The sequence below is a fragment of the Argopecten irradians genome, chromosome 5 (assembly GCF_041381155.1).
Source record: "Argopecten irradians isolate NY chromosome 5, Ai_NY, whole genome shotgun sequence".
In the NCBI taxonomy this organism is placed as follows: domain Eukaryota; kingdom Metazoa; phylum Mollusca; class Bivalvia; order Pectinida; family Pectinidae; genus Argopecten; species Argopecten irradians.
Window position 1 is genome coordinate 36,361,970 of NC_091138.1, and position 14,268 is coordinate 36,376,237.

The window sequence follows — 14,268 nt, forward strand, 5'->3', positions numbered from 1 at the left end:
GTACATAATACACTGGTACCATAGGGTGGGAGATTGTAAATAATTCACTGGTACCATAGGGTGGGAGATTGTACATAACACACTGGTACAACAGGGTGGGAGATTGTACATTGGTTCCACAGAGTGGGAGATTGTAAATAATACACTGGTACCACTGAGTGGGAGATTGTAAATAATACACTGGTACCATAGGGAGGGGGATTGTACATAACCCATTGGTACCACAGGATGGGAGATTGTACATAATACACTGGTACCACAGAGTGGGAGATTGTATATAATACACAGGTACCTAAGAGTGGGAGATTGTACATAATACACTGGTACCACAGAGTGGGAGATTGTATATAATACACAGGTACCACAGAGTGGGAGATTGTACATAATACACTGGTACCATAGGGTGGGAGATTGTACATAATGCACTGGTACCACATGGTGGGAGATTGTACATAATACAATGGTAACAGAATATGATGGTTTAATAAGATAAACAATCATTACTTTTACCAATATAAACTATCGAATTTGTCTCTCTTACCTTTCAACCCAAGTCTTGATAACGGCTTGGATCTTACAGGTGGCTGACTGTAGACGCTGGAATTTCCTTCGCATCAGGAACATTCTTGTCAGTTTTTGGATGGTGACAACAGAATTATACTGAATGTTCTTGGCATGTAAGTCCAACTGCTGCTCAAAAGTCTCCTTCATGAAAACCTGTCATATAAAAGTTAAAGTTTAACATCAACATATACATAAAGCTACCATAACATGACAATGCTTTCAGCAGTAGTGTTGAAGAGCTGTTAGAAATACCATTATCTTCAAATAATCTTCGTTAGCTTCAAATAAAAAAATGTTAACACAGATTTCTGAAAAGAGGCATTCTATTGTGTACTGTAGGAATAGGAAAACCTTGTTTGATTTTTCAGTCATCGTTTCAAAAATCAAGTTTTTATAAAAGTAATTTAAACCAGTCTGGACTGTAGACTGTTTTGTAATTTGTTATTTGTTTTTGCTCTAAAGTACATCCCATAATATTATACGACATGACATTTGACCTTATGTCATTTTTTTATGAAATAACAACAAAAACATGACAGTGAGTACTTATTCCTAAGTAATATGTTGCCAATTTCTTGACATTCTTTACCATCAATATTAAAATTCTGCTATGCTATGAAAATGGAATAGATGATAAAGAAAACAAAACAGAAAGCATTTTTCATTTTTTGGACATTTTAAAACAATGAGAATGTACACTTACTGACCTAACAATGATATATTATGTTTTACTCTCTGACAATCTTTCTTTCTGATGTGTATATTAACTTACCCATTCACCCCTGAAGACACATTTAGACTCATCTACATCAAAGACTAGACCAGTCCATTACAAACTTTCAGGGGTGTATGTTTTTAATATGCCTAAAAGATATTACTCAGTATACATGTACATTCTGGTTATAGTGACATTGTTTATGGGGGTTAAAACGCAACAACATCTTATAATCTTACGATTTATCAAAAAGCAATCATAATGTTATTTCATATTTCATAAACAGTTGCTGGCCAACCCGAAAAAAACCACAAAACTGTTGACAACATTTGTATGTTGTAAAAATCAACTTGATGTGGTTTTAAGGTAATAAAATGGACAAGCTAAATGACGTCAAAAGTATGTTCTTTTATTTGTTTTCTTAGGAATATCATAATTTAAAAGTATGTCCTTTCCTTTTGTCTTCTCCTTTCAGAATTCAGAGCATTTTATCCAGCTGTGACATTTAGAGAACAATGTTCATTAATTCAGATAATGTATTCATGCAACTGAAAGTATCCTAAAGCTCTACTGGGATATCATAACCCTTGACCTCTGATTAAAATTCAAGGTCAACATTACAACAAACTTTGAAGGGCCTCTCTTCGTTATTTTGTTTAAAAAGTGAATTGATTTTGCTTCTGTGGACCTAGGGCATTATGTAGGTTGACAAATTTGAATGAACCAAACTTAAAATACTACTACAATGCCAGCAACAGGATTTTAGATCTGAGTAATAACATCTTACGCTCAAAAATACATACATTAATTACATACAATATTACTATACGACAAATATTACACATTACTGATATAATTCATGTATTTGTCTAGGAAATATTTCAAATGAGTAATGATAAAAATATTTAATTATGTACATCTTATTCTGGAAACGTTTTATTTTCTGTCTCATGTAATGTAGTGTGAAATATCATCACCAAGATGTCATAATTATATCAAAGGAATGTCAAGTTAAAACAAAGAAATCTGCATCATTATGTATGTAAATGATGTCATCACATCATTGTGGCATTTGGGAGCTTAGTCTTAATCTCCCAAAAAAGATTTTTACAAATGGCGTACGACAAGAGATGAAGCACCATGGCTATAAGAATTGAAACAAAATCATAAAATACATTTTTGAGAATTCCAGGCATTTTGCTGCCAAAAATAGAAACTGAAGCAGTTTGTCAGGTGAAAATAAGGCATTCAAAGTTATTAAACTTGTTTTTAACTTTGCCTTTTTAAATTTCGGTATATTTGGTGGTCAAGCGAATTTACGCAAAATTTAATGATACTAATACCAGCGAACATAATTGAAAGAAAGTAAGATCAATTGTGCAGCTTACTTATGTTTGAAATTAGGAATTGCATAAACATTTTTCCTCAAACACATACTTTTAAAGCAGACACCACAAAATGTTTTCCTTGTGGAATTCATCACCTATAACTTTTATTTGCCTTTTTTCACACTTACAGCAAACACCTTGATAATTTAAGGCTTTCTGTATTCTTAAGTAAATATATAAAGATTTGGATTTGCAATAAATTTTGTTGTTTTTTGGATGCCTTGAATAATGCCTTGCCCTTGAGGCCCTGATTCAGTACATGTAAATTTCCATGTGACATACAATGCTTGTTGCCATTATGGCCCCAACACTGTACATGCCAACCTTTAAAAGCACTCTACGATGTTTCTATGCCTCAATAGGTGGCCTCAGTTCTGGACAGGCTAACATTCATTTTGTATTTTATGAGCGCTTACATATTTGGCCCCTGATTTCTACATATTTGGCCCCAATTTCTACACATCTGGCCCCCTATTTCTACATATTTGGCCCCCGATTTCTACACATCTGGCCCCAGATTTCTGCATATCTGGCCCCCAATTTCTACATATCTGGCCCCCGATTTCTACATATCTGGCCCCCGATTTCTGCCCTTTAATGATATTCTCAAATAGTGGCCCCAATTCTGAACAGCTTACTTTTAATTGCCCTACAGTGTTTCCTTAATCTTCAATTATGGCCCTGATTCTGTATATGCTAATATTTAAATTGGCCTTCAATGATTACTTACTTTTGTGGCCCCGATTCTGTACATATGTGACATAGATGGCCCCTGTGTTAACAGGATTTTATTGCAGACTTCGGTAGGTAATAACCGGTCATTGATTTTCCCCATCAGGAGGAAGCGATACCTACAAATAGGAAAAAGTCACGATTAAAGAAGGAAACATAATGGCAAAACACAAAAAATACATTTCAATTAATAAAAAAAACAAGTCCACGGAAATACTGTTATTAACATTCATGAACAGGTTTATCAAAATTACCATTAGTAATAAACTTACACCAAATTATTCAAATATTTTTCTTGATGCTTTCTTAATCCTCAAAGTTAAATGACAGATACACAAGCACAAAACCTTTATATTTTTCACGATTGTGGAGTGTGAGGTTGAGGGGTGGGCGGTCAGTACATTAAGCTGACTCAGGCATACTGTATGGAGTAAAGCTTAAAGGGACACAACTCTTGGAAAGCCTGATTTACTCACCGCTCAATGAAGACCGGGAATTTCACTCGGATTGGGAAGCCCATTTTACGGATACGGATAGTTTCCAGCATCCCAGTATACCGCAGCTGATCCAAAACTACTGTCTTCTCAAACTGCATCGGCGCCTTGTGGTTGTTAGGTTTGATACACCGCACAAAGTAGGGGTTACATCTAAGAATAGATAAAAAAGACAACATGAGAGACAAAATAAACACAAAGTATGGATTACATCTAAGGATGGATAAAAAAGACAACACGAGAGACAAAATAAACACAAAGTAGGGGGTACATCTAAGGATGGATAAAAAAGACAACATGAGAGACAAAATAAACACAAAGTATGGATTACATCTAAGGATGGATAAAAAAGACAACATGAGAGACAAAATAAACACAAAGTATGGATTACATCTAAGGATGGATAAAAAAGACAACACGAGAGACAAAATAAACACAAAGTAGGGGGTACATCTAAGGATGGATAAAAAAGACAACACGAGAGACAAAATAAACACAAAGTATGGATTACATCTAAGGATGGATAAAAAAGACAACACGAGAGACAAAATAAACACAAAGTATGGATTACATCTAAGGATGGATAAAAAAGACAACACGAGAGACAAAATAAACACAAAGTATGGATAACATCTAAGGATGGATAAAAAAGACAACACGAGAGACAAAATAAACACAAAGTAGGGGGTACATCTAAGGATGGATAAAAAAGACAACACGAGAGACAAAATAAACACAAAGTAGGGGGTACATCTAAGGATGGATAAAAAAGACAACATGAGAGACAAAATAAACACAAAGTAGGGGGTACATCTAAGGATGGATAAAAAAGACAACATGAGAGACCAAAGTAGGGGGTACATCTAAGGATGGATAAAAAAGACAACATGAGAGACAAAATAAACACAAAGTAGGGGGTACATCTAAGGATGGATAAAAAAGACAACATGAGAGACAAAATAAACACAAAGTAGGGGGTACATCTAAGGATGGATAAAAAAGACAACATGAGAGACAAAATAAACACAAAGTAGGGGGTACATCTAAGGATGGATAAAAAAGACAACATGAGAGACAAAATAAACACAAAGTATGGATTACATCTAAGGATGGATAAAAAAGACAACATGAGAGACAAAATAAACACAAAGTATGGATTACATCTAAGTAAAGACAAATCAAAATAAACACAAGTATGGATTACATCTAAGGATGGATAAAAAAGACAACACGAGAGACAAAATAAACACAAAGTAGGGGGTACATCTAAGGATGGATAAAAAAGACAACACGAGAGACAAAATAAACACAAAGTAGGGGGTACATCTAAGGATGGATAAAAAAGACAACATGAGAGACAAAATAAACACAAAGTAGGGGGTACATCTAAGGATGGATAAAAAAGACAACATGAGAGACAAAATAAACACAAAGTAGGGGGTACATCTAAGGATGGATAAAAAAGACAACACGAGAGACAAAATAAACACAAAGTAGGGGGTACATCTAAGGATGGATAAAAAAGACAACATGAGAGACAAAATAAACACAAAGTAGGGGGTACATCTAAGGATGGATAAAAAAGACAACATGAGAGACAAAATAAACACAAAGTAGGGGGTACATCTAAGGATGGATAAAAAAGACAACATGAGAGACAAAATAAACACAAAGTATGGATTACATCTAAGGATGGATAAAAAAGACAACATGAGAGACAAAATAAACACAAAGTATGGATTACATCTAAGAATAGATAAAAAAGACAACATGAGAGACAAATAGACACAAAGTATGGATTACATCTAAGGATGGATAAAAAAGACAACACGAGAGACAAAATAAACACAAAGTAGGGGGTACATCTAAGGATGGATAAAAAAGACAACATGAGAGACAAAATAAACACAAAGTATGGATTACATCTAAGGATGGATAAAAAAAGAAAACACGAGAGACAAAATAAACACAAAGTATGGATTACATCTAAGGATGGATAAAAAAGACAACATGAGAGACAAATAGACACAAAGTATGGATTACATCTAAGGATGGATAAAAAAGACAACATGAGAGACAAATAGACACAAAGTAGGGGGTACATCTAAGGATGGATAAAAAAGACAACATGAGAGACAAAATAAACACAAAGTATGGATTACATCTAAGGATGGATAAAAAAGACAACATGAGAGACAAAATAAACACAAAGTAGGGGGTACATCTAAGGATGGATAAAAAAGACAACATGAGAGACAAAATAAACACAAAGTAGGGGGTACATCTAAGGATGGATAAAAAAGACAACATGAGAGACAAAATAAACACAAAGTATGGATTACATCTAAGGATGGATAAAAAAAAAACACGAGAGACAAAATAAACACAAAGTATGGATTACATCTAAGGATGGATAAAAAAGACAACACGAGAGACAAAATAAACACAAAGTATGGATTACATCTAAGGATGGATAAAAAAAGACAACATGGGAGACAAAATAAACACAAAGTATGGATTACATCTAAGGATGGATAAAAAAGACAACACGAGAGACAAAATAAACACAAAGTATGGATTACATCTAAGGATGGATAAAAAAAGACAACACGAGAGACAAAATAAACACAAAGTAGGGGGTACATCTAAGGATGGATAAAAAAAGACAACATGGGAGACAAAAATAACAGCAGGAAGATTATTTGTCATTGTATAAAAGGTGGCGGGATTGTGGAAGATTTGTGGGATTGTGGAAGAATTGTGGGGTTGCGGAAGAATTGTGAGATTGTAAAAGAACTGTGGGATTGTGGAAGAATTTTCGTGTTATGGAAGAATTTCAGACACCTTAACAACTGACACACATTGGCCGTTGTTCAATTCCATGGCATTCATTTTAATTGTAATTTTATAAATAAACATGTCTTTTGATAATTATCAAAGAAACATAAATCTATGTTTAAATTTCAAAAGTAAAATTAAAAGTTTGGACACGACCATGAGGTCTAAGAATGAACGAAGGATGATTACAACAACACACTTACTTTGACATTGTGTCTATAAGAGAAAGGAGTGACTCTGTGAAACCAGCAGCCACAGTCGGCGTCCTTGGTTTGAGTGTCACGTAACGTCCCGTAGACTTACTCAGCGTCTTGGTTATAAGTCGATCTCTCATTTCTTTAAACATGGATGCAATCATCTGAAATCATAGTCAATGCATTTAATTCTTTGATTTCTGAAACATTTGAAATACTAATTTTCTGCTTTTCCTTTTGATTTACATTGTAGAAAACGTGTTAACTAATAATTTAAATTTGTGGGATCTTCTTACAGTAAGGAATATATGAAAATAGCCCTTTCTTTTTTACACATTAATTGATGTACAAATGATTTTTACAACTTACGTTGGTAACCATGGTAACAGAAGTACCCCATGGTGATAACTTACCCTGTTTTTACTCTCACACAATAATTCTACAACATCACTTCTTAGTGTGTCCTTGTTCTTCTCCAGGAAATGGTCAACCTTCAAAACATCCGTAAATTATTTTAAAACTACAGAAATGGTCAACCTTCCAAACACCCGTAAATCATTTCAAAACTATAGAAGCTAACCTTAAAAAAATACTAACCTTAAAAAAATCTGTAATTCATTTTAAAAATATAGAAATGGTCAACCTTCAAACATCACCAACGTTCCCAAATAAATGTTATAAAAGTTCTCAGCTTGCTTGAAAAAATCCTCAGAAAAATTTGAAACTCATTAAAGTAACTTAAACTTTAAACATATTTCATTGTCATAAAAGGACAAATGGATTAGGCACAAGTTATTTCAACTTAAGAAGCCTTCTCCAATTAAAGTATCAAAACACTTGCCTATAATATTTTATGAATGGATTCCCTTCAAAGAAGACAGATTTTACTTACATTGCATTGGATATTTACTTACATTGTATTTGATATTTACTTACATTGTATTTGATATTTACTTACATTGTATTTGATATTTACTTACATTGTATTTGATTTTCCCAGCGAAATGGATAACATAAAACTCAGGGACAGACATCCGAGGCTTGTCATAGAGAGAATTACTGGAATGATGGAAGTGACATTTCTCCAGGAATGAGAGATCTGTAGCCTGTCAAATACAAATACATTTAGAGTCAACCAACAATGAGATATTAAAGTTAAAGCATTCGGAGTCAACACACAATGAGATATCAAAGTTACAGCATTCAGTGTCAACCAACAATGAGATATTAAAGTTATAGCATTCAGAGTCAACCAACAATGAGATATCAAAGTTACAGCATTCAGAGTCAACCAACAATGAGATATTAAAGTTATAGCATTCAGAGTCAACCAACAATGAGATATTAAAGTTACAGCATTCAGAGTCAACCAACAATGAGATATCAAAGTTACAGCATTCAGAGTCAACCAACAATGAGATATCAAAGTTACAGCATTCAGAGTCAACCAACAATGAGATATCAAAGTTACAGCATTCAGAGTCAACCAACAATGAGATATTAAAGTTACAGCATTCAGAGTCAACCAACAATGAGATATCAAAGTTACAGCATTCAGAGTCAACCAACAATGAGATATTAAAGTTACAGCATTCAGAGTCAACCAACAATGAAATATTAAAGTTACAGCATTCAGAGTCAACCAACAATGAGATATCAAAGTTACAGCATTCAGAGTCAACCAACAATGCGATACAGCATTCAGAGTCAACCAACAATGCGATATCAAAGTTACAGTATTCAGAGTCAACCAACAATGAGATATTAAAGTTACAGCATTCAGAGTCAACCAACAATGAAATATTACAGTTACAGCATTCAGAGTCAACTAACAATGAGATATTACAGTTACAGCATTCAGAGTCAACCAACAATGAAACAAAATACTACAAAACTTGGCTAAAATTTCAAACAATCGTTGTCAAAAATATAGAGTTGTGATTGGGTTATATATGGGACCAATATATTACGCTATCTCACCAAAGTGTTGTTCCTATCTGACAAAACCACATCACACAGATACTTACAGACAAAAATAAAACACTTAATGTTGGTAAATTGATTTATACTATTGAACCTGAACAAATTCCCCACACTCCAACCATATGCTTAAGTACAAATGTATGAGACTTGAATTAAATCTGGATGAAAATGAATGAATTGCACAAAACCAGAACTGTTATCAAAAGGATAAGTATTGCCCCTCGTGAAAACATGGTACAAACAGAACAAAATGTACCCTGAGGACAACTCGCTCAATTTTTACTCTCTCCCAAAGAAAATTCTAAACTGAAAATCACTCTTCTAACTCAAGTAATCAAAAGTTATATTGTAGAAGTAGAAGTGGGCAAATCGAGTTAGGATCTGTTCACTTTTTCATGAGTAGTTATTATGTAAGGATTTATTAACCTGAGGGAAGCTACATTCATCGTCGAGAATGACTAGGATTCCGGCTGGTTTGCTGGCGAGGAGGTCAATAACTGGCTGATTGTCCTGGAACTCTATAGACGACCAATCTATGTTCTCCTTAGCGTACTCCTTCTGCTCCAGTCGGAAAATGTGTTGGTTGAAGAAAAACTGTAACGTCTCATTTGCATAGTTGATACACAGCTGCTCAAAGCTGTTCACATGGAAGTCCTATAAATAGAAATTTAAGGTTATGTCAATTAATTTTCATTTACACAATTCAGAACTTTTTTTATCAAAGTTTGGAGGGGCCAATAAAATATCTCATTTCCGTTGGAATATTTTCAAATTTTGTTGAATGCCCATTTTACATTTTTTTTTGAAGACTGCTGTATGCTTGTGTTAAGGCTCATGCTCATTTTAAAGTGCAATCTCAATGAAACAGACTTGAATACACTTTGAGAAATTCAATAAATCATGCCTTTTGTTGTGATTTTAGAAAGTATAAAGAATAACAATTGAATATTGCCATACAACCATTGCAAGAAAAATTATCATTTATTCATTACATCTGACAAATGATAAATCTGAAGAATACTTTTAACGACATTTGCCATGATTTTTAATATTGCTATTCTAAGTCAAAATTCATATTTTACTTACTTCAAACCCAAAAATGTCTAGAACTGCAATGGCTGAGGTCTTTTCGCGCTCAGCCCGACAAATGATGAGGTTGACTCTCTCTACTAGCCAGGTAAACAGACGACTGTAAAGGGCTTTGGATATGGCATCCCTGTCAAAAATAAATTGTAATAATAATGCATTAAATCAGCTAAATTCAGTTCTGAAGGCACACATAATACATATCTATGATACCCAAGAAAACCAAAAGTTCTTCATTATCTCAATGACAAATGCGTCTAAAATTAACTTTATTTACATCAATTATCCTGAAATGTTACCAAACTGAATGTTAATTTTTTTTTACCTAGAATCCAGTGCCTGGTCTATGTTAAATGGTGTGAGAACTCGGTCACCACGGGTTTCCTGAAAAAGCAAGTGTCAAGTCAATAAATTTTCATGCTACCATGCCAAGGGAGATAACTGTCACACAGGACTAAGACTCTACATGTACCTATACAAGATTCTATTCATCACTTTCATCGACTCTTTATGACTTAATTACAATGTTGATTATCATTTGAGATAAGGACATTAATTGTGACAAATATGCTGAGAACTTTTTGGAGCTCTTTTTGTGACTTTCCAGGTGATTCTTACTGAGAAAGTTTATGTCTAGAGCTACAATTTGAGATTCACTTGCCATGATTTTTGGGGAAACAGCTTGCTGGAGCTTTCATTACTATGAGTTGGTGAGAGCTTGTTGAATTTTTACATACCGTGACTTTTGTGGTGAGAGCTTGTTGGAGCTTTACTTACCGTGACTTTTGTAATGAGAGCTTGTTGGAGCTTTACTTACCGTGACTTTTGTGGTGGGAGCTTGTTGGAGCTTTACTTACCGTGACTTTTGTGATGAGGGCTTGTTGGAGCTTTATTTGATCAACTTTTGTGGTGGGTGCTTGTTGGAGCTTTACTTACCGTGACTTTTGTGGTTGGAGCTTGTTAGAGCTTTACTTACTGTGACTTTTGTGGTGAGGGCTTGTTGGAGCTTTATTTGAGTGACTTTTGTGGTGAAAGCTTGTTCGAGCTTTACTTACCGTGACTTTTGTGGTGAGAGCTTGTTGGAGCTTTACTTTAGTGACTTTTGTGGTGAGAGCTTGTTGGAGCTTTACTTACCGTGACTTTTGTGGTGAGAGCTTGTTGAAGCCAGTCCTCAGAGAGTTGTAGAAGATGAGAGATCCACTTGAGCTCAGCATCACTCCCCAGTAAAACTGTGTCATGACCATTGTCATGCTGAAAATTAAAATAAATTGATATTCATAAGATTTGATCTTATATTCTCCGAATATTCAACCTGTCAACAAGTAGAGTTACTCAACAAAAGCCTTCTGCTGCAATGAGCATCCCAGTGTTTTAGAAGACTGTAGTATAATTAATTTTGTCTTATTATGATTGTGCAGAATAATATAGACTTATAGTGTTGTCTCACTGAAGTGCACTAGTGAAGATTTAGGAAGAGGAACCCTCCTACTGGTCACATTGAGCTACCAAAACGTGAACCAGTCACATACACTATGATGTACATTGGACCAAATTGCTTCAATAATGAGGCACATCCTGAGAACACAGAATAAGTTCCAGCCAAAGACTAATTGGACACTGCAAGGTCATTGTTCAGACACTTAATGTAAAGTTCATCCAACTGACAAACCTTGCTTATCATGTAGCTGCTAAATTTTCTGTTTTTTTCTTCTTTATCAAAATAATGCCAACAAAAGCTATAAAAGAGTGTCAATATATATCTTTACAAATATTTAATTTTGTGATTATAAGCTCCTTGTCAGTTATAAATGGAATGTAAACATCTAATCAGATATTCATGGTTTTCAAGTTAGCCACAAGGCAGTTTAAATTCTTGACAAAATCTTAATAGCACAGATGCATACTAATTTTGTATTTTCAATAAAAGCTTATAGTAGTCTGTGACTACAGTTGACTCAACTTTTTATAAAGTAAGATTTAAAGATACAGTCAAACCTCGATGTATCGAAGTTCAAGAGACCGTCAGAATAACTTCGAAACATCGAGACTTCGAATTATTCGTGGTTGAAATTAGAATGATGTTTTTTTTATCATGACCAACTGTGGTAGTTGTGTACATGTCTTCTCCGTTCCATAAACTATTTAAGCGATGGTTAATATTGCGGAATGAATATAAAAACGAAAACAAGTTGTAAAAACGAAACTAAAAAAGGTGGAACCGAAAGCGCTACAACACCTACAAAATACTTCGATTTAGAATGTTTGATTTGCTCCAATATTTATGCCAAAGTTTTGCAATGTAACGGTTTTTAGTATGAGTTACTAATAATGTGGCTCACTATTTACCGTTCCGTAAATTCTACAAACCGCTACCAATGGCGGCGGCAAACATCAAAAACGACTAACTGTATCTTTGCCGTAGTAATGATTTAATAACGCAGTTTGTAAAAACAAAGCACCGGGTATCAGCCTGATCAGTGATATTAATTATCTTGATGATATCAAGCTAGCAACACAAGCTGTCATAATCCCTATTGTCCGACGAAGGGCTGTCGCGAGACAGCTAGGTGTGACAGCATGCCGCGGGGTATCGGCGAACACCTGATCTGTACAGGTAAATTTTTATTCGAATCATCGAGTGTCAGTTACCTATGATTCTATAACAAATGGTCCATGAAAAAAGTTCGATACATCGAGAACTTCGATTCATAAAACTTCGATTCATACATGGGTTAGTTAGTAATGTTAAATAGTGAAGAAATTCGGGACCAGACAAAAAGTTCCATACAGCGAGAAATTTGTTTCATCGGAGTTCGAATCATCGAGGTTTGACTGTATATGGATATATTGCATTTCAGGAAGGATTAAAAAAAATTCCCTTGCCATGTTTTCTTTAATTAAATGTATTTTATTCCTGCAATTATGAAGTCACTATGTACAATATATCTCTTTGTATGAAGTATTCCGAGCTGCACAATGAGAAATGTTTGTACTTATTATTGTCAGTCCAGAAACCGTTAATGCCTTGGAAATAACTCATGTGATCAAAGTTCAAATTATCTCTTCATTTATTGCTGCGACTCTATCAAAATCGTAACTTTGAATCTATATATATTTTAGCAAAGTTTAATTTTTTTTTACATGGGCAGTTTCAGAATGCTGTAAATATACGTCTTTTGGTACACATGACACACAGCGCAGAATATTAACTTAGATTACATACTCATCTTATATTCATCGGGACAAAAAGCCTCTAGTTAGATTTCATTAAGACTGATTTCTACTAAGCGTTTTCATTGGTCTGACCGACTTACTGTACTTTTAAACAACAAAATAAAAACTCAAAGGATGATCCTTACCTGTATTGCTTTGAAATATATATTGCCTAAATGCAGAACACACGACAGAATCTTGAATATTGTCTCTTGTTCGTGTCGTTCAAAATTGAGCACTTCCATGGCTGCACTAAGGGTTCGAAAATTGTCTGCGTCGTCACGTCCTGAAATGCTACAGTTACCACCCTGTGGAAATAAAATGATCAAAATATGATATTTTTTTATGTTTCTTCAATTTCATTGAGTTAATTTTAAGGGAATGTAATAATTTCATTTTAACCACCTTAGTGACCACCTCTGTATAAAGACCACCTGCTTATTAAGGTCCCAAATATGGCATATACAATTTGACCTGGCTATAAAGACCACCTAGCTATAAAGACCACCTAGCTATAAAGACCACTTTTCCCTTGGGTGGTCTTTATAGGAAGGTGTAATTGAAGATTCAGAATTGAATTTTTTGGTATTTTTCAACATTCATTCATCAATCTTTATTTTCAATGGTTTTTTTTGTTTTTGTTTTTTGTTTTTTGTTTTTTTTGTTTGGAGGGGGATTGAGGAATTGAAAATTTATATAATTTATAAGGAGCAGGAGATAAGCTGCATACACAAGGTCAGTAACCTCATCATCTACCTCCTGGGAGTCTAAAATACTAACTTACACCAAGTAATTAAAAATAGAAAAGGAAAACAGCTCCGTCAGATAGTATGATCACTAATTGTATATCACCACTCAGATATTGGATACAACGTCAATTTAGTACATTATGTATGAAGTCAGGAATTTATAGAAGTCAAACATTAGTTCTCGGTTGGAGCATCCTTGTCTTAACTTTTTAGCTATTTATATTGTTTGTATAAGTATGGTGTAAATTCTCTTTGATGAATAAGAAATAAACAAAGGATGGATTTCACCGTGACAATAAAGTCTATTCCAAG

General features: G+C 34.2%; 1 protein-coding gene across 3 annotated transcripts in view; it reads right to left on the reverse strand.

Annotated features, from left to right (window-relative positions):
* Positions 1–14,268, reverse strand: part of LOC138323683 (unconventional myosin-XV-like) — a 62,935-nt gene that overhangs the window by 47,882 nt on the left and 785 nt on the right. For all 3 annotated transcript variants that reach the window (XR_011208583.1, XM_069268462.1, XM_069268463.1), the window contains exons 3-13: positions 13,354–13,515; positions 11,129–11,245; positions 10,320–10,378; positions 9,995–10,124; positions 9,335–9,562; positions 7,906–8,031; positions 7,339–7,416; positions 6,935–7,089; positions 3,876–4,046; positions 3,398–3,518; positions 542–717 (exon numbers count right to left, since the gene is read on the reverse strand). Coding sequence is in view for 2 of the 3 variants with exons in the window: in XM_069268462.1 (XP_069124563.1) it covers positions 542–717; positions 3,398–3,518; positions 3,876–4,046; positions 6,935–7,089; positions 7,339–7,416; positions 7,906–8,031; positions 9,335–9,562; positions 9,995–10,124; positions 10,320–10,378; positions 11,129–11,245; positions 13,354–13,515 (1,523 nt within the window). In the remaining variant the exon portion in view is untranslated. The remainder of the gene's footprint in view (positions 1–541; positions 718–3,397; positions 3,519–3,875; positions 4,047–6,934; positions 7,090–7,338; positions 7,417–7,905; positions 8,032–9,334; positions 9,563–9,994; positions 10,125–10,319; positions 10,379–11,128; positions 11,246–13,353; positions 13,516–14,268) is intronic.